We start from the raw sequence: 24535 nt of genomic DNA on the forward strand, positions 1-24535 counted from the left end.
AAGGAGGTGAACCTCACAACGACCTGGGGAAAGTGTTCCAGGCAGAGGAGACAACAAATCCAAGGGTCCTGTGTGACTATCTCCTTCAAGGGCACTTCCTCACTAAACTCACTGAGGGGTTGGTGGCACCTGGCATGCAGCAGGGGCTTTAACATGTGAAACAACGAGGGATGAGCCTGACCAGGCGGTGGTGCAGTGCATAGCACATCAGACTGGGATGTGGAGGACCCAGGTTCAAAACCCCAAGGTCGCCACCTTGAGCATGGGGTCATATGCTCTGCTGTAGCCCCCCCTCCCCCGCCCAGGGTCAAGGAACATATGAGAAAGCAATCAATGAACAACTAAGGAGACTAAGGAACCGCAGCAAAGAATTGATGCTTCCCATCTCTGTCCCTCTCTCTGTCAAGAAAAAAAAAAAGATGGATGACATTTACTTTTCCCACCTACACACAACTTTGACATTTGTTATTTCTTTTATCTGGAATGTCCTCTCTGCCTACTGAAGTGCCTCCTTTTCTTTAAACATTCCCCCGATTTGGCACTTCTGTTAAGCCTGGCTGGCTTGAGCCCCTGGCTTAGCTCAATCACACACTACAGCCACAGCACCTGTGGCTACCACAGGAATGGATGTTGTGAGGTCCCTCTCAGGTGGGCTCCTCAGGATGAGCACTCCTACTTTGAGACCAGGAGGCAACTGCACATTATAAACAGTGTGATCCTATTTTTGGTCAAGCTCCTTTCTCCATCAGCCCCCAGGGGAGAGAAGAGGTACAGTCTTCCCACTTCAACTGCCACCTTCAGTCCCTGCAGGCAGGATTCCTAATTATGGAAACAGAGCACATTTGCCATATATGTCTAGCATCTCCTGTGAGGACAGCCTTGATTATATATATTTTATAAATTTCATTTTTGCTTTTTTTTTTCTTAAGTGAGAAGTGGGGAAGCAAAGAGACAGACTCTCACATGCACCCGACCAGGATCCAGCTGGCTAGCCCACTAGGGGATGATGCTCTGCCCGTCTGGGGCCATTGCTCCATTGCAACTGGAGACATTTTAGCACCTGAAGTGAGGCCATGATGCCATCCTCAGTGACTGGGCCAACTTGCTCCAGTGGAGCCTTGGCTGTAGGAGGAGAAGAGAGAGATAGACGGGAAAGGGGAGGGGTGTAGAAGCAGATGGTGGCTTCTCCTGTGTGCCCTGACCGAAAATCGAACCATGACATCCACATGCTGGGCCGACACTACCACTAAGCCAACTGGCCAGAGCCATTTTTGCTTTCTTCTTACTGCTAAACAGCCCCAGAATACTTGCCGCTTGCCCTGACAAAAGTGAGAGCCAATCAGTCACTTATAGTTCTATGATAGATATTGAATATTGACAGAACTCAAACAGGCAAATTGTAGACTCACCAAGATTTCATTTCATTTTTTATTACCAATCAAAAATAAATTCCATATATTGTTTAGCAAATATTATCATTGTTTTGTGACAAAAGACACAAGAGTCATAACAACAAAACTCCCCAAGAGTCAAACTCATAACTGCCAAAATAAATCACAAAAATATACAAATTAAAATCTTATGCAAAATAAATATGAAATTACTTGCTATGGTAGCTGTGACTTGCCTACCCATTTAGAGGCCTTCTGCAAAGGTCTCCCTTACACAGGAAGACATGCAGGGAGGGGCCAGTTCCAGGGTAGAGCGCAGCCCAGTAACCAGAGGTTAGAACAGGAAGTGAAAAATTGCACTGGGAGGAGGAAGTCATCAGACCAGTAATATTTGGAAATAATTATGACCCTTTGCAAGAAGTGATTATAAATGGGGGAGGGAGGGGGAGGGAAAGAGGGACCATCTGGTGATAGTGACTGTGTGTGCAAAGAGATAGCTGTGGATGTGTGTTTCACCCGCTTTTACTTCACACACACTCACTTGGTTCTGGCCAATATGTTTGGCCAGCCCTGGTCTCAAGAACACAACTTTGCAAGCTTCCATGTAGACTCAGAAAGCAAGCTGCTCCTACAGAAAACTAAGGGGTTTTCCCCACAGGGAACAAAGATCCAGTGTCTTTTTTCCTTCTGGCAGAGAACACATGGGTGTCACTACCTTCTCTCCAGACTTTTAGGAATAAATTCTGTGGCTGGCCAGGGGCAGGCATATTTGGGGAAAGACATTTCCTGATCCTAAGACTTAGGATTCTTCATGCACCTGAAGAGCAGAGCACTTGGGTGACAGAACTTACTGGCTGAGAAAAGGAGTGAACAAACAATACTCAGGTGGAAGGCCTGCAGTCTCCCTTGCTGATCTTGGGCAACTGTCCCACCTGATAAAAGGGCCATCATGGACCTTGGTCCCACAGCATCCCCAGCAGTGGGAAACCTGGAGCTGTGCAGAAGGGCCTGATTCAGCCCCAGGGAAAAGGTGCTGGGGCAGGGTTTCCTGTGGACATGGAGCTCTGTACACCAGCTTCAGCACAGGCCAGGATGACATCTCACACTAGGATTACAGACATGGGTGAAATGTGGCCTACAATTGTGTGCCATTGAGGTGGGAACCTTTCCTGGGTTCTGGAAATGTGTGAACAGGACAGGTAGGCTTCAGCCACAGAGGAAAGGGCATGAAGAACATGCTTAGGCTGGCTTCCTACATGTCCTCTGTTCTCAATACCCAAGAGGCACTGGAGTTTGAATTAGAAATAGGGAGTCTGGAAAGCAGAGTTCAAGGGTCAGACTGGACTTCGGTTGTGGGGTCAGAAGGGGATGGTATTACTTGCTAACAACACAGATACTCATAACCAGATTCCCTCCTGGAACCAAATGGAGTATCACAGACAAGTCACCTATAATGTAGATGCTGTCCCAACCCAGGGGGAAACCTTTGGTAAAAGGGCAGCCTGGGGGGTAGGGGTGAACAATCTGAAAGTGGGAGATCCTTCTTAACACAAAATCAGCCCCATTATAGGGGGACAGTTGTACAAACGGGCAGATATGAGGCAAACCAATAGGGACAGGGTAAGAGTCCTCAGTGGCCTCAACTCACCAGAAGAGCTCATAGGCAGAGTTCTCACAAATTCCTGGATCCAGTGAGTGACAGGAGCAGGGCTACTCCTCTGTAGTTGGGAGTGCCATGTCCCTGATCACAGCTCCCAGAATCCCTCGGCCTCGGTGATGTCAGACAAGCCTCCATGCACAAGTCCAGGCAGTTGTTCTCAGTGCTATTTGGTTCTTTACTTCCTGGGAAGAACTGCCTTCCTCCCAGAAGAAAACCTTCCTCCAGCAGACCTCTGGGACCCCGTCTCTGGAGGACGAGGATGAGGAGGAGGAAGAGTGGGCTTCCATAGCCAGAAGGTCATGGCTGGGAGCAGATTATGGCTATTGCTTCTTGGGGTGAGAAACCTTACCCCTTTCAAAGTTTTGTGGAAAAAGAAAATTTTTTTAATAAAGTTTCTTAACCCTGTTTCATTTCCCTTCCCCAAATGATATTTAAAAAGAGGAGCAATACACCTAGTTTAGAAAGTCTCCAGTAAAAAAACAGCCTTGCCTGTCGTGGCTGCCCACCACCCACAGTCCAGGGTTGGGCAGCCGCTACTTCAGAGCTGCTCCCAGGTCCCTGGCAGAGCCACAGTCCCCACAGGCTGGGGGCCACCTGGCTGCTCAGTAAGACAGGCTGTCTGTACCCTGTCTGGCCTGACAGGCTCCCTCTCTTCAGGCGGGCCCACTGGGGCGGCCCCCGCGGAGCTGGCGGGGGGCCCCGGGCCCTCCTGTCAGATGGCATTCTCAGGGGAAGCTTTGTGCAGCATGGCATTGCGCTCATTGAGGAGAATTGTGGTCTCATCTACCACAGGCAGCTCAGGCTTCTCCACCAAGTTCTCCGTGCAGATGGTGCATCCATCCAGGGGAAACTGAGGGCAGTTCTCCATCCGTGAGGCCAGCAGCCCATTCTGGTACTGTTGCCGGGTGACCTGCAAGAGGGAGTGATGAGAGTCATTGAGAGCAGGGGTGGGGAGGCCAGTGCCACTGGAGACCTGGGGAAGCAGCGCCATCTGGACAGACACTGCAGGTCTAGAAGCAAGGATGTGAGCAGGGTGAGTCTCCAGAAACCCGTCAAAGAGTAAGCAGCAAGAGTAAGGAGGACAATTGTGTTAGGTCTGGACCCTGTGTTCTGGGAGCTGGAGGAAGGAAAGAGATGCTGACTCTTGAGACCCTGATCCAAACCCCCAGATTGAGACTGCAGAACACACTCACCTTGATGTACTGCAGGTCCATGAGCGCCCGGACACTGAAGTCAGAGACGTACTGGCCCAGCACAGAGCTGCCAAACTGGTTGCTGCTGCCTGCCAAGGGGGCTGCGCTTGAGAGGTCTGTGCGGTCTGGGTAACTGAGGGAGGCTGAGCGGCTCAGAGGGGTGGGGTGCGATGGGGAGCGGTCTGTGGGGGAGAGAGGCTGTCAGGCCCCAAGCCACCCTGCTGCCCTCACAGCTTCTTGTCTAGCCTGTCCAGTGAACATCCACTGGATGCCGCCGCCACTAGGAATGGGAACACTTCTTAAGGGCAATCAGAAGCTCTCACCACAGAAGCTCTGATCTCATCAAAGCAAATAAGTTAGTTTAGCAGTGTTGTGCAATAACTATTAAAAAGTCTACCAAAACAGCCTGACCAGGCGGTGGCGCAGTGGATAGAGCGTTGGACTGGGATGCAGACGGACCCAGGTTCAAGACCCTGAGGTCGCCAGCTTGAGCATGGGCTCATCTGGCTTGAGGAAAAAAAAAAAAAAAAAAGTTCACCAGCTTGGACCCAAGGTCGCTAGCTTGAGCAAGGGTTTACTCAGTCTGCTGAAGGCCCATGGTCAAGGCACATATTAGAAAGCAATCAATGAACAACTAAGGTGTCGCAACAAAAAACTGATGATTGATGCTTCTCATCTCTCTCCGTTCCTGTCTGTCCCTATCTGTCCCTTTCTCTGTCTCTCTCTGCTTCAGACACACTCACACACAAACCACATTTGTTCTGCACATGTGGACAGTCCTACCCTCACTAGTGTCTGCTGAGCCCCAGCCAGCCTAACAGGAGTCAACAGGTTCCCTTCCCAGGAACTAGAGGCCCCAGAACTCCACGCTTCCCAGTTCCCCTCTGAGGCAAACAAAGCCTGGGCAGAGTTGGCTGTGCCTCTTCCCGCCACTAGGGGCAGCACAGGCCTCATTCCATTGACTATAACTGTAACCAGGAAAGGGGGATGACTCAACCTCAAACGAGGAACAGATTCCTTATTTTGAAAAAGAAACTGTATACATTATTGTAAATTAGCTCTTACTTTTTAAAAACACTTAGAAAACAACAAAATCCACAAAGAAGTTAATTGTGAAGGCATGCTAGTTTGTTTCAAACAAATGGAAAGTAAACTAAGCTAATTTGCTTAATTACTAAGTCACTAACTACCAAGTAGCAGTTCTGACAATAGCTAGCTCAGTGAAGAAAGCAAACATCCTGGTGACTGACCAACAGAGCTTTAACCAAGTGAGACGATCAGTGACCAATATGCCATCTTTGAGCTTCATCCAGAAAACAAGGAAAATATAGTCCAGATATTCTATGACTGGATAACACACAATCAGAGGATCATGTGCATGTATCACTCTAACCTAAGTAACACCTCTGATCAAGTTCTAGAATAAAACAAATACTGGGAATATCAATATTTTGCATTAATGGGAGCATCTGAGATCTTGCTGGAAACTCATCAGTTTAGGTCAAAATCTTATAAAAAAATTTTTTTTAAATACTTCACATTAATTATTTGGATCATGGAATGCTTTTAATTAATGCATATTAATATGCCAGAACAAGAAGTGAATTTAAAACCAACAGATTGGTGACATGGCCTATTAAAATAGAAGCCCTAAAGAAAAATACAACAAAATCTAAAGGGTTGGTTTCTGAATAATGAAATTATAATGCTTCTTAATTTTCTTTTCTTTATATTTATTTTTTTATTCAGTGAGAAGAGGGGAGGCAGAGACAAACTCCCACATGCACCCCAACTGGAATCCACCCAGGAAGTCCACTAGAGCAGCGGTTCTCAACCTGTGGGTCGCGACCCCGGCGGGGGTCGAAGGACCAAAACACAGGGGTCGCTTAAAGCCATCGGAAATACATATTTTATTTAAAAATGTATTGTATAATAGGCCCTGGCCGGTTGGCTCAGCGGTAGAGCGTCGGCCTGGCGTGCGGGGGACCCGGGTTCGATTCCCGGCCAGGGCACATAGGAGAAGCGCCCATTTGCTTCTCCACGCCCCACCCTCCTTCCTCTCTGTCTCTCTTCCCCTCCCGCAGCCAAGGCTCCATTGGAGCAAAGATGGCCCAGGCGCTGGGGATGGCTCCTTGGCCTCTACCCCAGGCGCTAGAGTGGCTCTGGTCGCAGCAGAGCGACACCCCGGAGGGGCAGAGCATCGCCCCCTGGTGGGCAGAGCGTCGCCCCTGGTGGGCGTGCCGGGTGGATCCCGGTCGGGGCGCATGCGGGAGTCTGTCTGACTGTCTCTCCCCGTTTCCAGCTTCAGAAAAGAAAATTTAAAAATTGCCTGACCAGGTGGTGGCGCAGTGGATAGAGCGTCGGACTGGGATGCGGAAGGACCCAGGTTCGAGACCCCGAGGTCGCCAGCTTGAGTGCAGGCTCATCTGGCTTGAGCAAAGAGCTCACCAGCTTAGACCCAAGGTCGCTGGCTCCAGCAGGGGGTTACTCGGTCTGCTGAAGGCCCGCGGTCAAGGCACATGTGAGAAAGCAATCAATGAACAACTAAGAAGTCGCAATGCGCAACGAGAAACTGATAATTGATGCTTCTCATCTCTCTCTGTTCCTGTCTGTCTGTCCCTGTCTATCTCTGCCCCTGTAAAAAAAATAAAATAAAAAAAATTAAAAAAAAGAAAATTAAAAAATTAAAAAATTAAACTTAAAAAAAAAATGTATTGTATAATAAATATGTATTTTCCCATGGCTTTAGGTGACCCCTGTGTTTTGGTCGTTCAACCCCCGCTGGGGTCGCGACCCACAGGTTGAGAACCGCTGCACTAGAGGGTGATGCTGTGCCCATCTGGGATGTCGATTCATTGCTCAGCACCCAAGCTCTTCTTAGCGCCTGAGGCAGAGGCCATGGAGCCATCCTCAGCACCTGAGCCCAGATCACTCCAATCAAACCATGGCTGCAGGAGTGTGTGTGGGAGGAGGGGGGAGAGAGAGAGAGAGAGAGAGAGAGAGAGAGAGAAGCAAAAGGGGAAGGGTAGAGAAGCAGATGGCACTTCTCCTGTGTGCCCTGACCAAGCATTGAACCCAGGACATCCACACACTGAGTCAATGCTCTACTACTGAGCCAACCAGCCAGGGCTCTTAATTTTCCCAATAAGCTAGTTCACTTTTATGATTAAAACAAAACAATACATGTAACAAAAAAGGGGGATTTTAATTTGGTAATTCCATTTCTAAAAAATACTATAAGGACTTAATCTCAAACACAGCAAAAACATTTGTCATAGAGGTTTACATCATGGTATTATTTAGAATACAGACCCCCATCAATATGCATAAAGGGGATAACCAAGTAAAGCACATATGCTTGGTGGGACTCTGTGTGGCTCTAATTAAAAAGCTTATGGAATAGCATCTCTGGTCCCATATTAGGTAAAAATAACAGGATTCAAACCATGTATGCATAAACTCCTGGCCACATATGAAACAAGAAAAGTGCCAAAATGGAAGAGGGAGGCTAGCCAGTGAAAGCCAAATGGTCCATCTGTTCTCATCAGATACCACCTGCTCAAACACCGTTACTAGCTTCCTGCTTGCCTCCCTTCATAGCCAAAAGTTGGTTGTATTTGAATGAGACCAGTGACTTTTCAGTCACCTTTTTATTTTATTTATTTATTTATTATTATTTTTTTTTACAGAGGCAGAGATAGACAGGGACAGACAGACAGGAACGGAGAGAGATGAGAAGCATCAATCATCAGTTTCTCGTTGCGCATTGCGACTTCTTAGTTGTTCATTGATTGCTTTCTCACATGTGCCTTGACCGCGGGCCTTCAGCAGACCGAGTGACCCCCCTGCTGGAGCCAGCGACCTTGGGTCTAAGCTGGTGAGCTCTTTGCTCAAGCCAGATGAGCCTGCACTCAAGCTGGCGACCTCGGGGTCTCGAACCTGGGTCCTTCCGCATCCCAGTCCGACGCTCTATCCACTGCGCCACCACCTGGTCAGGCTTATTTTATTTTTTTAAGAAGAGGATTGAAAAAAGAAAAGGAGAGGATGAATAGTAAAGTGTGCTCTGGTACAGTTAAGAAAAAGAATAAAGGCCCTGGCCAGTGCCTCAGTGGATGGAGCATCAGCATGGTATATGGACATCCTGGGTTCGATTCCTGGTCAGGGAACACAGGAGAAGCAACCATCTGCTTCTCCACCCTTCCTCTCCCCCTGTACAACCTCTTCCCCTCCTACAGCCAGTAGCTCAATTGATTCGAGCATGGCCCAGGCATGCTGAGGATAGCTCAGTTGACCTCAGCACATCAACCTCAGGCACTAAAAATATCTTGGTACTTGAGCCTTGGCTCCAGATAGCGTTGCCAAGTAGATCCCGGTCAGTGCACATACAGGAGTCTGCCTCACTATATTCCCTCCTCACACCTGAAAAAAAAAAAAAATTAAAAAAAAAAAATAATAACCCCCTCCCCCTCTCCTTCCTCTCTGTCTCTCTCTTCCTCTCCCGCAGCCAAGGCTCCATTGGAGCAAAGATGGCCCGGGCGCTGGGGATGGCTCTGTGGCCTCTGCCTCAGGCACTAGAATGGCTCTGGATGCAACAGAGCGACACTCCAGAGGGGCAGAACATCGCCCCCTGGTGGGCATGCCGGGTGGATCCCGGTCGGGCGCATGTGGGAGTCTGTCTGACTGCCTCCCCGTTTCCAGCTTCGGAAAAATGAAAAAAACAAAAAACAAAAAAACCCAAATAACAACAACAAAAAAAACCAGCTTGACCACTGGTGGAGCAGTGGATAGAAAACTGACCCAATGCTGAGGTCGCCGGTTCAAAACCCTAAGGTCTACCTGTTTCCAACTTCAGAGAAATACAAAAAACAAAAAAAAACCCCTAAGGTCACTGGCTTGAACATGGGCTCACCAGTTTCAGCATGGGGTCGCCAGTTTGAGTGAGGGATCACTGACAAGATCCCAAAGGTTAACAGCTTGAACCCAAATGGTTCCTGGCTTGAGCCAAAGGTAACCAGCTTCAGCAAGAGGTCACTGGCTTGGCTTGAGCCCAAGGCCCAATCCCTAGTCAAGGCATGTTCGAGAAGCAATCAGTGCAGAACCAAAGTGAATCAACTACGAGTTGATGCTTCTCATCTTTATCCCTTCCTGTCTCCCTCTCTTTCAAAAAATGAAGAAAGAAAGAAAACCAGTTGTAGAAATATAAAATGGGAAACAGTTGACTGAGGTGCTGGGATTGTAGGTCTGTGGAGGCTCAGGAGCTTCTGCGCTGAGATAGAGCTCAGAGAAACTTGTCATGCCCTGGCTGGGTAGCCAGGTTGGTTAGAGCATTGTCCTGATATGCAAAGGTTACAGGTTCAACCTCAGGTCAGGACACACATAGAAACAGACTGAAATTTTTTTAAAAAGACATTTGTCATGCTCTTAATCTTCTCAGGTTGGTTCAGCAGGCCAGGATTCTGGCAACAAGGCCAGTGCCTCCGCCCACCTTCTGCTACCTTGGACCCCGGGGACAGGGATTCCTCAAGTGAGTAGAAATAAGTCTGCCCAGCACAGTCCCCACCAGTCCTGGGACAGGGCTCAAGACTGGCCTTTTCCTAAATACTTAGAATGTCACATTATAGTTGTAATAGATAAAAAACAAACAACAATTAAGCTCTAACTAAACATTTATATCAATTCCCTCACTGCTCCTGACAATTCTAAGTGTGCACATGAGGAAAGCAAGACTTAGGGAGGGACGTCAGCCCCTCAGAATCATTCAGCTGGTCTCTCTGAACATGCATTCACACAGGACAGTAGGACTGTGGCTGCGCTGTTCAGTGCCCAGCTGCCGCCTCCCCCGCTAAGAAGACACCAGCAGCCACAGAATGCAAAGCAAAGCCTGTGAGGAAAGGTAGAAAGTGTTTTAGAGAAAGCTCATAAGCTGACAAATCTATAAGTGGCTTTGATCGGGGGACTGAATAGCTGGGCTCATCTGGCCTGGGTGGGAGCAACCCTCCATCCCAGCCTATCATCTGAGTGTGTGTATGCATGTGTGCACGTGCAACTGTGCCTTCTCAAAGACTGAATGCCGTCAGGGAACCCCTTCCAGGACCAGGACAAAGCCATACAGTAATTGTACCTCAGGCCAAACTGGCCCTCAAGTGTGAACAGGTAGGGAGCCCCAGTGCCCACTGGGACAAGTTAATGCAGCTGCAGTTTGTGGGCTCAGGTGACAGGTAGCAGTGCAAAGTTTTCCAGCCATGCTATGTTACCTGAGAGCCAGGAGAGCAGGGAGTTCCGCTTGCCAGGCGGACACCCGACCTGGGTTGAAGGCACTGGAGCAAAAGAGGAAAAGGTCATTGGTGGATGGGGTCCAGGTCAGGCGGCAGGGATGGGATGGAGCAGCATACCTAATGCCCAGGCTCCCTCAGGCACTGAGGGGGCACAATGGAAAAGAAGACACAGCTTTGAAAGGGAGGATGCTCAGGGCAGACCTATGAACCCTGCTCAGAGAGGGCAGATGCTGGCGCAGTGGACCAAGCACCTGCAAATGGGAACTGAGGGCCTCCAGGTCAAGGGACAGAGCCCAGGACTATGACCAGGCCTCTGAGGCATCACTGAAGAGAGTGCCTGGAGGAAATTGCCCGTTGACTATGTGTCCTTCTCAATAAGATTTCCCCGCCCTGGCTGGTTGGCTCAGCGGTAGAGCGTCAGCCTAGCGTGCGGAGGACTCAGGTTCGATTCCCGGCCAGGGCACACAGGAGAAGCACCCATTTGCTTCTCCACTCCTCCGCCGCGCCTTCCTCTCTGTCTCTCTCTCCCCCTCCCGCAGCCAAGGCTCCATTGGAGCAAAGATGGCCTGGGCGCTGGGGATGGCTCTGTGGCCTCTGCCTCAGGCACTAGAGTGGCTCTGGTCGCAACATGGCGATGCCCAGGATGGGCAGAGCATCGCCCCCTGGTGGGCAGAGCGTCGCCCCATGGTGGGCGTGCCGGGTGGATCCCGGTCGGGCGCATGCGGGAGTCTGTCTGACTGTCTCTCCCTGTTTCCAGCTTCAGAAAAATGCAAAAAAAAAAAAAAAGATTTCCCCAAGCTGGATACAAGAGGTGCTCTCAAGAAGGGAAGAGATTGGCTCTGGCCAGTTGGCTCGGTGGTAGAGCGTCGGCCTGGCGTGCGGAAGTCCTGGGTGCGATTCCCGGCCAGGGCACACAGGAGAAGCGCCCATTTGCTTCTCCACCCCTCCCCCTCTCCTTCCTCTCTCTCTCTCCCCCCCCCACCCCCCACAGCCGAGGCTCCATTGGAGCAAAAGATGGCCCGGGCGGTGGGGATGGCTCCTTGGCCTCTGCCCCAGGCGCTAGAGTGGCTCTGGTCGCGACAGAGCGAAGCCCTGGAGGGGCAGAGCATCGCCCCCTGGTGGGCGTGCCAGGTGGATCCTGGTCAGGTGCATGCGGGAGTCTGTCTGACTGCCTCCCCGTTTCCAGCTTCAGAAAAGAAAAAAAAAAAGAAGGGAAGAGATGGCCTCCCCAGGGCCAGCTACCTGCTCCAAAACCCAACTCAGGGGCCCTGTTTCTCCTCTTTTCCTCTCCCCTCCCTCACAGGCCAGCTCATGCTGATGGAGGGGCAGAGCTGTGTCAATAGATATGGATAACCTGGCCCCATACGAGGTCTTCTTTGTCAAAGGACAGCAACAGGCACAGCCAAGACTCCCAGAAGCTGTAGCACCCACTTCACTGTGTAGCCTGTCCCCCAGCAACAAAGGGGACTTCCACTCTCTGGCCTGCAGCCACCCAGGCCCCTCTCAAGGATTGGAGGGGTCCCGTGATGAGCAAGGAGCTGCGCTGGCCCCTTTGGCAAGGAGTGCCTGGGCCACCCAGGACTGAAAAAGCAGAGGCAGAGAGGCACTTCCTTGGTCTTGCCATAACCTCTCTTGTTCAATATCCTCTTTGTCCTCAAGTCCCTTTATTCCATTATAACCAACTCTGAACCAAGAGGCAGTGACTAAGCCTCAAGAAACCAAACCTGTGGCCCTGGCCGGTGGCTCAGTGGTAGAGCGTCAGCCTAGCGTGCGTAAGTCCCGGGTTCGATTCCCGGCCAGGGCACACAGGAGAGGCGCCCATCTGCTTCTCCACCCCTCCCCCTCTCCTTCCTCTCTGTCTCTCTCTTCCCCTCCCGCAGCCAAGGCTCCATTGGAGCAAAGATGGCCCGGGCGCTGAGGATGGCTCCATGGCCTCTGCCTCAGGCACTAGAGTGGCTCTGGTCGCAACAGAGCAACGCCCCGGATGGGCAGAGCATCGCCCCCTGGTGGGCGTGCCAGGTGGATCCCGGTCGGGCGCATGCGGGAGTCTGTCTGACTGCCTCCCCGTTTCCAGCTTCAGAAAAATACAAGAAAAAAAAAAAAGAAACCAAACCTGTCAGCAACCTGCCCTGGCCTAGCTCCCAACCCTAGACAGTTGGGGCCCCTTCACCCCATTCCTCAGTTCCACTCTCCCAGTCTTCATGGGCAAGCTCCTGTAGCATCCCTCCACATACTTCCTCCCTCAACTCTCTCCCTGCCATAATGGCCAGTGAGGGCCACCATGACCTGCTTATATTATATATCCCTGCTCAAAGGCCATTTACAGCTTCCTGCTTCCTATCACAACCAAACACCATTGACTTTCTGGGGCTCCCCAACTCATCCTTCTTCCCAGTCTTCCTCCCCTTTGGCAGGCAGATCTCCCCACCATCTCAGGATATAATCTCAGCTCCCTCCAGATCCTGTTCACAATCCTCCCACCCGCCCCACCTCGTCCTCTGAATCCTGTCCAAAGGAACAAATCACTCTGCCCTTCCAGGCCACCTCCTCTACGCCCCAGCAACTCTGGCCCTCACTGGTCTCCCTCTCCTCAAACTACACAGGTCATGAGCCATTTAGATGCTGAGATGCTGGAGGCTACTCACTGCTGCTGCCACTCCAGGCCTGTGGAGGGCAGCACAGGTGCAGGCCAGCGACTCACCAGGGGGGGACAGGGACAGGGCCATGGTCCCGTAGTAGGAGAAGGCACCCGTCTCAAACTTCATGTTCTCCTTCCCAGCCTCCACCTCCACCTTCCCCTGAAAGAACACGGGGTTAGGGTTACAGAGTGAGAAGCAAGAAAAAGATGAGGCAAGAGGGAGACATGAGGGGTGATGGCACTGTAAGAGCTCAGGGGCCCTGACCTGAAAGCTCCAAGGGTAGCCACACGGAAGAGGATGGGCAACAGGGAGCACAGGTTGTGAGCAGGCTACACAAACTCGGAGCAGGAAAGCCCTGCATCCCCACCATCACAGCAGCGTGGAGAGCAGGTGTGGGCAGGTGCTCACCTGCAGGATAAGGACAAAGTAGTCAGCTGGCTTGTTCCGGGTGTACAGATAGTGTCGGACACAGTATTTGTTGTGTTCATCAAACTTGAGCTCCTGAATGACATCTGGGTACTTGAGCAGCCGAAGCAGGATCTTCTCTGATATCAGAGAGGGGCTGAACTGGGAGACCTCTGCAGTAGGAGAGAGGAGGACTTCACACGGGGCCAGGCTGGGGCCCACCGGGACGGTCACTGCAGTACAGGGACAGCTCCCTCGCTGCCAGGTCCTTCCCCTGGGTTCAGAGGGAAGGGAAAGCCCGAGCTCCAGACTGGTCAGACTGGAGTCTGTCTGCCTGGTGGGCTTGAAAAGTGGCTCCTGCACTCCAGAGCAAGACCTTGGGCAAGTTATTTAACCTGTATTTCCATTTCCTCATCTGTAAAATGGGGATTAAAAACTTCAGAGTCATTGTAACGTTAAACAAGACAATACATCTAAAGCACTCAGATACGTCCCTGGCACATGGAAAGTGCTTGATAAATGTTATTATCATTATCAAAATCATCCATATCCTGGCAGAAAAAACAAGAAAGAAGTAGTTATTGAAGTCAGATTGGGGTTAAGGGACAGAGTAGGCAGGTGTCTTTCTAACCCATCACCCAGGTCCCCAAGGGAGCTATGAATCAAGGATAAAAAGAGAGATATGACATTGATCTAGAGGTCAAGTCCTGCAGTCAAGTCCAGCACATGCCAGCAGAGGGGAGGCAGGAAGACACAAGAACAGAGCTAAATACAGGCTCCTCAAAAGGAATGAGACAGGCGAGGGCCATGCACTGCAGCTGGTGGACCCACAGCACATGCAAGGGCCTCCTCCCTCCTACTCCCTGAACCTCAGTGGGCCCATCTCAGGTCCTCCCAGGGCTTATTTTCAAAAATAATGATGTTTCCTAGAAGTCTACAACAAGGAAAGCAACTGCAGGGCACACCCAGGTATGTGGGAGCTGCCCCACCCTGTCCAGAGGCAGCCAGGTTCCCTGCACCTTGTGTCTGTGTAGCCTCATCCCATGTGGGGAATAGCCAGGGACCCAGTTGTCCTCCCTGTGATTATCCCACCAACAATGAAGGCCCTCCTCTCGCTCTTACCAGTGGATAGAAAGCGGTGAGCAGCCAGGAGTAGCTGGGGTGAAATTTTCACCTTGAGTTCACTGTCAGTATCCTTGAAGGCTGAGAAGTCCCGTTTGTTCTTCTCAGATACCCGCTTTCGGCTTCGGTTATCAGCTACAAGTGAATGAATCTGGAGCTGAGCATGCTGTCCCCACAGTGGACACAGGAACAGACTGGAACCCACCAGCCAGCTCCCGGCTCTCTGGTCCTTCCACACAGGAGCCACAGTGCCTGAGCCAGGGCAGAGTCCTGGGTTGATGCTGAGGCACAAAAGCCAGGAGGAATGGAAGCAATCTCCGCTCCCTGCTCCAAGCAACATGCTCCCAGGTCACCCTGGCCTGCATCCCTGCACTGTGTGGCCTTCCCACCCAGGGCAACAGACATCAGGCCTGAGGAGGAAACCGGCTCTGGGCCTGTGGGAAGGATGAAACTCACTGTACATATCCGATTCATCCAGGATCTCAGACTTGATAATCTCCTCAATTACATCCTCCAGGGTGACCAGGCCCAGGACTTCGTAGAAGGGGTCACCTTCACCCTCGTTATTCACCTTCTGCACAATGGCCAGGTGGGACTTCCCTGAGGGACAATGCAATGAGTCAGATAAGAGCAAAGGTACCAATCATGAGATTCCTCCACCAAAATGTTAACACACTTGGGGCCATGAGTCACTGGGGTGGGTTTTCCCCCCTTTTCTGTATTTCCTGAACTGTCTATTACAAACAGATACTGCTTTTATGAAAAGAAAAGCCAAAAGTATTTTTTAATGTCAGGGCATTAGGACCATTGGTTTAAATAGAATGAAAATGGCAAGGTCCTCCTGGGGAGGAAAAGACCCAGACTGACATTCCATGGATGAGAAGCTATATGTCACAGACAGGTAAGTGCCAGCTGGACAAGGGGTCCTCAGAGAGCACCAACATTCCTGGGGCTTCAAGGGCCATTCATAGTACTTCACCCAGCTCCTCGGTAAAACTCCCCTGCAGGTTTCCGGGGGGCCATGACACTGCCCAAGGTAAAGGATCTGCATTCCCAAAACCTTCAACAAATTAGCCCAATATAATTAGGCAAAGCACACACTATAGTTAGAGAAAGGTCACCCTTTCCACCTAAAGCCAGAGAAAGCTAGGAAGGGGGTTAAAGAAAAACCTTCCACAGAAGCTGTGGGGTGACTGGGTTCCCAGGCCCCCTGGGTCCCCACCCTGCTCTTGTGCCCCTGAACCTAGTGTGTGACAACAGGGAGACAGTCCAGAAGGGCTTGACCCACATTCCAGATTGAACAAACAATGAGCCCCCTATGCAGAACACAGATTTGGAGCAGCCTCAGGGAGGAGGCCCTGGCAGAGCTGTGAAGGTCCAATCAATCAGTCTCCTCACAGCTTCCCCTTTACAATCCAATCTTAGGGCTCACTCTAAGGCCATCCCTGTAGAGGATGTTCTCCAGATTTCTTAAGGCCACAGGAAATCCCCCAACCCCATCATGTGCTCTTCAGAACTCCCAGGGACCTCTTAGGGGAATAGAGATGCCACAGAGTTCTCACAGCCAGCATTTGAAAATAAAGTAAGTGGCTCTGGTCGCGGCAGAGCGACGCCCCGGAGTGGCGGAGAGTCGCCCCCTGGTGGGCAGCGCGTCGCCCCCTGGTGGGCGTGCCGGGTGGATCCCGGTCGGGCGCCTGCGGGGAGTCTGTCTGACTGTCTCTCCCTGTTTCCAGCTTCAGAAAAGAAGAAAAAAATAAATAAATAAAATAAAATAATTAAAAAAAAAAAAAGAAAAGAAAATAAAGTAAAAAATATCTGAGGCCTGACCTGTTTTGGGACAGTGGATAAAACATCGACCTGGAATACTGAGGTCACAGGTTCAAAACCTGGGCTTGCCTGGTCAAGGCACATATGGGAGTTGATGGTTCCTGTTCCTTCCCCCACCCTCTTCTCTAAAATGAATAAATAAAGTTTTAAAAAATATAACTGAGTAGACCCATGAGATGGGGGGAGTACTGTACTATGAAACGTTCTCACACATACAGTGCTGATCACTATCATACACTTATTTCCAACTTTGAGTTATGGTCAAAACACTTTCATCACCTTGCTAGACAGAATAAACCATGACTAGACTCGATTAAAATTTTCCCTGTGGGCCTGACCTGTGGTGGCGCAGTGGATAAAGCGTCAACCTGGAAATGCTGAGGTCGCCGGTTCAAAACCCTGGGCTTGCCTGGTCAAGGCACATATGGGAGTTGATGCTTCCAGCTCCTCCCCCCTGTCTCTCTCCTCTCTCTCTGTCTCTCTCTCTCCTCTCTAAAATGAATAAATAAAATAAATAAATAAAAAAATTTCCCTGTGCCTTCTAGAGTTGAGTCAACAAGAGCAAATGATCTGCCAGAATTCTTAAGCAGCAGCCAGTCAGGTTCAGGTTATCAGACAGGAACCAGAATTAAAGCAAGTAGCTGTTACTACCTTTCAGACTGGCACACTCAAGAAGCCTGGTGATGCCCAGTGCTGGGGGAGACAGAGAGGCCCTCATAGGCTCTGTGGTTAGTGGGCAGGAAAACAGGCACATTGCAGGAGATCAATCTGGCAGCATGTCTCAAAAACGAAGTGTCCCTAACCTTAGCCCCAGAAATTCCACTTGTAGGAACTTACTCTATGGGTATAATCTTCAGTAAAGCCGAATGACACAAAAGTAAAGGGGGTCATCAAAGCATACTTTTTCTGCTCTTTCCAGGTAGCTCAGTTAGAACGTCATCCTGATATGCAAAGGCTGCAGGTTCAATCCCCGGTCAGGGCACATACAAGAATCACCAAGGAATGCACAGATAAATGGAACAACAAAACTATGCTTCTCTCTCTCTACTTTCCTCTAAAAAAAAAAAAAAAAAAAAAAAAAAAAAAGAAAAAAAAAAAAAAAAACAATACATACTTTTATTGAATTAAAAAAAAAGTCTGGCCTGTGGTGGCACAGTGTATAAAGCATCAACCTGGAATGCTGAGGTCGCATGTTTGAAGCCCTGGGCTTGCCTGGTCAAGGCACATATAACAAGCAAGAATGAACAACTAAAGTAAAGCAACTATGAGCTGATATTTCTTACTCCCTAACCCTTCTCCTCTCTCTGTAAAATCAAGAAATAAAATCTTTAAAAATAAATAAAAATAAAATTTAAAAAAAAGTTTTTTAAGTGAGAGGAAGGGAGATAGTGAGATAGAATTGCACGTGCATCCCGACTGGGATCCACCTGGCAATCCCATCTAGGCCCCATGCTCAAATCAATCGAGCAATTTTTAACATCTGAGGCTGACTTGCTCGGACCAACTATAGCGCCCAGGGCCAACCCTCAAACCAATCAAAACTCCCACTGGCTGTGGGAGGGGAAGAGGGAGAAAAGGGGAGAAGGTGAGAGAGAGAAGCAGATAGTAGCTTTTCTTTTTTTCTTTTTTTTTTTAAAGAGATAGAGAGAAGGACAGACAGACAGGAAGGGAGAGATGAGAAGCATCAATTCTTTGTTGTGGTACCTTAGTTGTTCATTGATTGCTTTCTCATATGTGCCTTGACAGGGGTGGGGGGTGTTACGGCAGAGCGAGTGACCCCTTGATCAATCCAGCGACCTTGGGCTTCAAGCCAGTGACCACAGGGTCATGTCTATGATCCTACACTCAAGCTGGTGACCTCAGGGTTTCGAACCTGGGTCTTCCGCATCCTGGTCCGATGCTCTATCCACAGCGCCACTGCCTGGTCAGGCAGATAGTTGCTTTTCTTGTGTGTCCTGACCGGGGATCAAACCCAAGAAGTCCACAAGCCAGGCTGATGCTCTATCTTACTCAGCCAACCCACCAGGGCCAAAACATTCTTTTTCATAGCCTCAAACCAGAGACAACCTAAATGAATAACAATGAATCAGGAGTGCTGAACAGGGGCTCCTGTTGCCCAGAGAGATAACAGGGCCCGAGGGACAAAATGTGGAATGAAACCCAAGACAGGCCATTAGAGGAAAAGCAAGGAATGGGACAGATATATGGTGTTGTCTGCCTGCAATGAAATGGGGGTGGGCCCCTGGTAGGTTAGCTTGGTCAGTTAAGAGCCATACCAAGACAACAGGGCTGTGGGTTCAATCCCTGGCCACAGCACACATTGGGAATAGCCAATGAATGCACGACTGATTGGAGCAACAGATGAATGCTTCCCTCCCCTCCCCTCTCTCACTTTTCCTCTCTGTCTCTCTAAAAATAAAAAATTAAGCCCTGGCCAGATAGCTTGGTTGGAGCATTGCCCAGAACATGTAGGTTGCCAAGTTTGATTCCCCAGTAAGGGCACATAGAGGAACAGCTCGATGATCCTGTCTCTCTCCCTGCCTTCCTCAAAAAAAAAAAAAAAAAAAAAAAAAAAGTGGTGGGAGGGTGGGGAAGCTTGAACTGTCTGGAAGAGGTAACAGTGATCACTTTTGGGGATGAAGTTGGGAGGGGCTATTATCACTTACTATATATATATATATATATACCCTTCTATATTGTTCTATTTGTTTTTGTTTTTTTTTTTGTATTTTTCTGAAGCTGGAAATGGGGAGAGACAGTCAGACAGACTCCCGCATGCGCCCGACCGGGATCCACCCGGCACGCCCACCAGGGGCGACACTCTGCCCACTAGGGCGAAGCTCTGCCGTACCAGAGCCACTCTAGCGCCTGGGGCAGAGGCCAAGGAGCCATCCCCAGCGCCTGGGCCATCTTTGCTCCAATGGAGCCTCGCTGCGGGAGGGGAAGAGAGAGACAGAGAGGAAGGGGGGGGTGGAGAAGCAAATGGGCGCTTCTCCTATGTGCCCTGGCCGGGAATCGAACCCGGGTCCCCCGCACGCCAGGCCTACGCTCTACCGCTGAGCCAACCAGCCAGGGTCTATACTGTTCTATTTGATGAACATGTTTTACTTATATATATATTTTTTAACTTAGAAAAAAATTAAGGGGAACAAACAAGGAAACTGGTGAGAGTCTAGGGTGAGCAAGGGCCTTACGCCTGTACTGCCACTCTCAGAGCCCCAGGAATGGGGCTCATCTCTGAATACCGCCCAGTTAGCAGCACCCTACTCACATCCCAGAAGTCAGAGCCCCTGGCAGACTCAGCTTCAATAATCTGAGGCAATGTTCCCCCATGAAACCTCTAACCAACCCATGATCAAAGGTTGCACTAGGCCGGTGTTTCCCAACGTGGGGCCCATGCCCCACAGGGGGGCAATTCAATAGTTAAGGGGGGCAATTTGAAAATGGACTCAACACAACTTTAACTCTTCGCCCCGGGCCATTTAAATGCAATGCTAGATATCGGTGCCAAATTTAACAAAAAATGCAATTCTTAAATAATTGTGGTAAATAATTATTAAGTATAATTTCGTTTGACGAGACCAAAATATCAACTGGGTGATTGGCGTCAAGTAAACTTTGTCCTGGGTTCACCGCGGAGCGAGCCGTCTGCCGCGGGGAACCCCGGACGTTTCAAAAACTCGCTAAACAACGCAGTTATTCTCACCTAATTGGCCCATCGCAACTTCTGTAGTGTTTCACATCATTCAGTTGGTGTTAATTTGAAATAAGTGTCAGTCAAAACTGTTGTAAAAGCTCGTTGATTTAATAAATATACATATATATAGTATAGATATAATTGGTAAGTATTTGATTTTATTTTTATCAATATTAAACTCTTTATTAAGTACTTCTTGCAACGGGGCTAGAAAGCAATAATATTTTATAAATATTATTGGGGCTATAATAGTGCATGCACGACAATTTTAATTTTAGAAGCATAACTTTCCAGAAAATTTTGTCAAGTGGAAAAAATATAGATACCTTTTGATTTGCGGTGGTAGTGTAGTAAATGTGTTATATACATTTAAATAAATATGAATTTTTAGTATACGTTTACTCTATGTCACATTGAATATATTTTAACACATATTTTAATATTAGTTTTTAATTGATCTGATTTTTATTATAGCCCATAGTAAAATGAGCGGTGCAAGCAAGAAAAAAACTCGTCAATATTCGGAGGAATATTTAAAATTTGGGTTCATACCCGCTGTTCACAATGAGCGGATTCCTTTTTGTCTTTTATGCCAGCAATGCTTGACCAACGAATCAATGAAACGAGGTCGTCTTGAGGCGCATTTGAAGGCAAAACATAGTGCTCATATTAATTCAGATTTGAGTTCCTTTAAAACTTTAAAGAAAAATTTTGAAAAAAGAACAACATTAAAGTCTCTATTTACTGCTCATACTTCAACTAATAATCGTGTTCTTAAGGCTAATTATCAAATTTCTTTATTCATCGCTAAAACTGGAGAAAATCACACTATAGGAGAGAATTTAATAAAACCGTCAATATCAGCATTTCTTAAAACGGTTCTTGAAAAAGATGACAAAGATGTAAAAGCTATGCCACTCAGTAACAATTCTGTTAGCAGAAGAATAGACGAAATGAGTGAGGATATTGAAAAACAACTTATTGAAAAGCTGAAAACAAGAAAATTCTCCTTGCAAGTGGATGAATCAACTTTGAGAGACAGTGAGGCAGTATTGATAACTTACGTAAGATATATTGATAAAGGACATTTTGCAGAAGAAATGTTGTTCTGTAAAAGATTAGAAAGCACCACTACCTCCAAAGATATATATAATAAGCTAAAAAACTACTTAGAGGTCAATGATATACCAATGAAAAATATAACATCTTGTGCTGCAGATGGTGCTCCCAATATGATGGGCAAGAAAAATGGCTGTTTAAAATTGATGAAAGATGCGAATCCAGAAATGATTCTTGTGCATTGTGTTATTCATAGGGAAAACTTGGTAGCTAAAAACATCTCGCCTGTTCTGAATGAAGTATTACATACAGTAATAAAGTGTGTTAATGCTATTAAAGCTAGTGCCAAATGTGAGCGTCTTTTCAAGCTATTTTGTGAAGAACAAAATGAAGACCATGTGAGACTTTTACTTCATGTAAAATGGAGTAAGATGGCTATCTAAAGGAAACTGTTTGAAAAGATTTATGGAACTGTTTGATACTCTTAGTGATTTTTTAAGCGACAAACCTGAAATGAAGTATCTGTTAACAACAGATGGTAAAGCATTTGTGAGTTATTTAGCTGATATCTTTGAAAAACTAAATATATTAAATAAGCAACTTCAAGGAACAAATAAAACTCTTGTCGATGCAAAAGCAAAGATATTTGGTTTCATTACCAATATTGAGTTATGTCAGAAACATATTAACAACAAAAACTTTAAACAGTTTCATTGGCTCCAAAAATGTGAAGTAACTGATACCGCTTTACTTGTTATTGTCAATCATTTGAATATTCTATCGGCTGATTTAAAAGAAAGATTTTCTGATTTAAAACAAACTGATTTCCGCCTGACAGGTGGTGGCGCAGTGGGATAAAGTGTCGACCTGGAACACTGAGGTTGCTGGTTCGAAACCTTGGACCTGCCTGGTCAAGGCACATATGGGAGTTGATGCTTCCTGCTCCTCCCCCTTCTCTCTCTCTCCCCTCTCTCTAAAAATCAATAAATAAAATATTTAAAAAACAAACAAACAAACTGATTTCCCAACATGGATGATGCAGCCAATGTTAGTGGATTTGTCTGATATATCAAATATGCAGTATCAAGAAGAACTTGCAGAATTGCAAAATGATGAGTCAGTTAAAGCTTTATTTAATATCAAAGGAGCAATGGCATGGCTTTGTGAGGAAACAGAAATCAAATACCCAAATTCAACCAAATGTGCAAGAAAACTATTGCTACCGTTTCCATCTTCATTTTTAGCTGAATGTGGATTTAGTGCTGTAAATGATTTACTGGTAAAAAAAAAGAAATCAGCTGGATATAACACAACGTGGAGACTTGAGACTAAAGCTAACCAAATTGGACCCTAATGTAAAATCTCTGTGCAGCAAGCATCAAGCGCAAGGATCACACTAAATTAAAATAATAAATTAATATAGAAAAATCTATATTAAAATTATTTGGAATTTAAATTTCTGTTTTTCATTATATGTTTTAAAATTTTACTTACTGTGTTTTGTTAACAATTTCATAGTGATTTCCTCCTAGAACCTATCATTTATGTTTATTAAGTGAACAAATCAATTTTTTAATGTTAAAAATTATGTATGTTACATGGGGGGGACATAAAAATTTTAGAAAGGTTAAGGTGGGGCATGGCACAAAAAAGGTTGGGAAACACTGCATTAGGCCTTACTTGGAAAGGTTGGTGGCTCCTCTAAAAGACAAAAATATCCCTCCTGTGGGTGAAATAAGCTGATTCCTTGAGCTGGATTGGGGCCACTCTCAGCCTCCTGGCCTGCTTTCTGAGGCTCCTTTGTCTGTGGAACCTACTGGTGCATGTGGCGCCATCTAATGGCAGCACCATCAAGAAAGTACCCTGTAGGTATGCAGAGCTCGGGCACGCCCAGCCACCCCGGCTCTGCACCCTAAAGAGCCTGGTGTACTGGCACTGACTGTGGCCAGCCAGTTAGTCACCCTTTGCTTACCCAGCCACTACACCTGGGGCTATGTTGGCCTTTTCTAATTTGTCTGCCTAGAGGGTATTTTGTTTTTTGGGTTTTTTGTCTCAGCAGAATATTACTATTTCCAAAGACAGTAATGACCTCCAATGGTGGGGATCTCATGCTCAGGCTGCAGCCTCTGACCAGAAGCCACTCTCTCTCTCCTCCAGGAAATCTCCTGGTGTTCCTCTGACCTCAGGGCCTGTTCCAACCTCTTAATGCAAGAAGGTCTCAGGGCTTAGTTCTTGCATCTGGTTCCTTGCCTTGTGACTTTAAATACTAACTATATGTCAAGGCATCCCACGTAAGTATTTGCAGCCAAGCCCTCTTCTGTGCCCTCCAGATTCCTGTACTCAACTGCTTGCTGACAGCTAGATCCAGATGGATGTCTAACATCATGAACTTACTGCCAACACCAAGATTCTTCCCTTCTCTCCAGCCTTCCCCATCTCCTTCTATTCAGCCTAATTGATGGGGAGGAGAAAACTCTGCCTCCTGTATTTCCCAGTCTTTCTACATTCAACCCTTCTGCAGATTTGTCAGTTCTGACTGCAAGGGACACCCAGAATTCAACCTCTTCTGGAGGCCTCCACTGCTATGTCCCGTTCTGGGCCACATGCATCTCTTTGTCACCCACAGAGTAGAAACAGCCTCTCACCATCTCCCTGCTTCATCCTGACCCCATATCCACTCTCAACGAAGCAGCAAGGAAGTCAGGTTACCTCATGCCTCACTCCACGCACAAGCCACATTCCTCAGTGGCCAGGTCCCAAAGCCCCTCCCGCTGATCCCTCACCTGTGACAATAATCCCTCCTCTAGCACCCCAAGCCAGTCATTAGTTTACCACCTAAAATAAATAATAAAATATTCTTATTCTCTTTATTTATCGCTTAGAGCCCAAGTCCTTTACAGCAGGAGCTTCAGTCTGTGTTCGCAAAGCTCAGAACAGTGAGAGGCACAGTCAGCATTCAGTGGATGTTTGTGAGGGGAATGACTTCACTCGTGGGAAAAGGAAAGGAATGGAGATTAGAGAAAGGATTATTTTGAATTTTAGTAATTAAGAAGCTTCTATAATTCCAAAATTACTGTTAAATCATTACCACTTAAAATAAAAAGGATCAATTTAGGACTTACATGTTTATGATTCTCATTGTATGAAATTTAAATCTAATATAGAATTTTATTTTAGTTACTTCATCTTGTCATTAGTGTCTATACAACTGGTAAGTGAATTTTGAAGGTGGTTGGGGTGAGAAATAAAACATGAAAATTTAAATAA

General features: G+C 47.7%; 2 protein-coding genes across 3 annotated transcripts in view; both read right to left on the reverse strand.

The window, feature by feature from the left end:
- The window catches only part of FER1L5 (fer-1 like family member 5), a 283372-nt gene that overhangs the window by 104221 nt on the left and 154616 nt on the right, over positions 1-24535 (reverse strand). The window lies entirely within an intron of this gene.
- CNNM4 (cyclin and CBS domain divalent metal cation transport mediator 4) overlaps positions 1411-24535 on the reverse strand; it is a 57427-nt gene continuing 34302 nt past the window's right edge. Inside the window, exons 2-8 of one of the 2 annotated variants that reach the window (XM_066377639.1) lie at positions 15142-15285; positions 14686-14820; positions 13567-13736; positions 13221-13317; positions 10499-10561; positions 4245-4426; positions 1411-3961 (exon numbers count right to left, since the gene is read on the reverse strand). In XM_066377639.1, coding sequence (XP_066233736.1) covers positions 3764-3961; positions 4245-4426; positions 10499-10561; positions 13221-13317; positions 13567-13736; positions 14686-14820; positions 15142-15285 — 989 coding nt within the window. In that variant the 3' untranslated portion in view covers positions 1411-3763. The remainder of the gene's footprint in view (positions 3962-4244; positions 4427-10498; positions 10562-13220; positions 13318-13566; positions 13737-14685; positions 14821-15141; positions 15286-24535) is intronic. The other variant, XM_066377640.1, reaches the window with a different exon arrangement.

The sequence above is a fragment of the Saccopteryx leptura genome, chromosome 3 (assembly GCF_036850995.1).
Source record: "Saccopteryx leptura isolate mSacLep1 chromosome 3, mSacLep1_pri_phased_curated, whole genome shotgun sequence".
Lineage (NCBI taxonomy): Eukaryota > Metazoa > Chordata > Mammalia > Chiroptera > Emballonuridae > Saccopteryx > Saccopteryx leptura.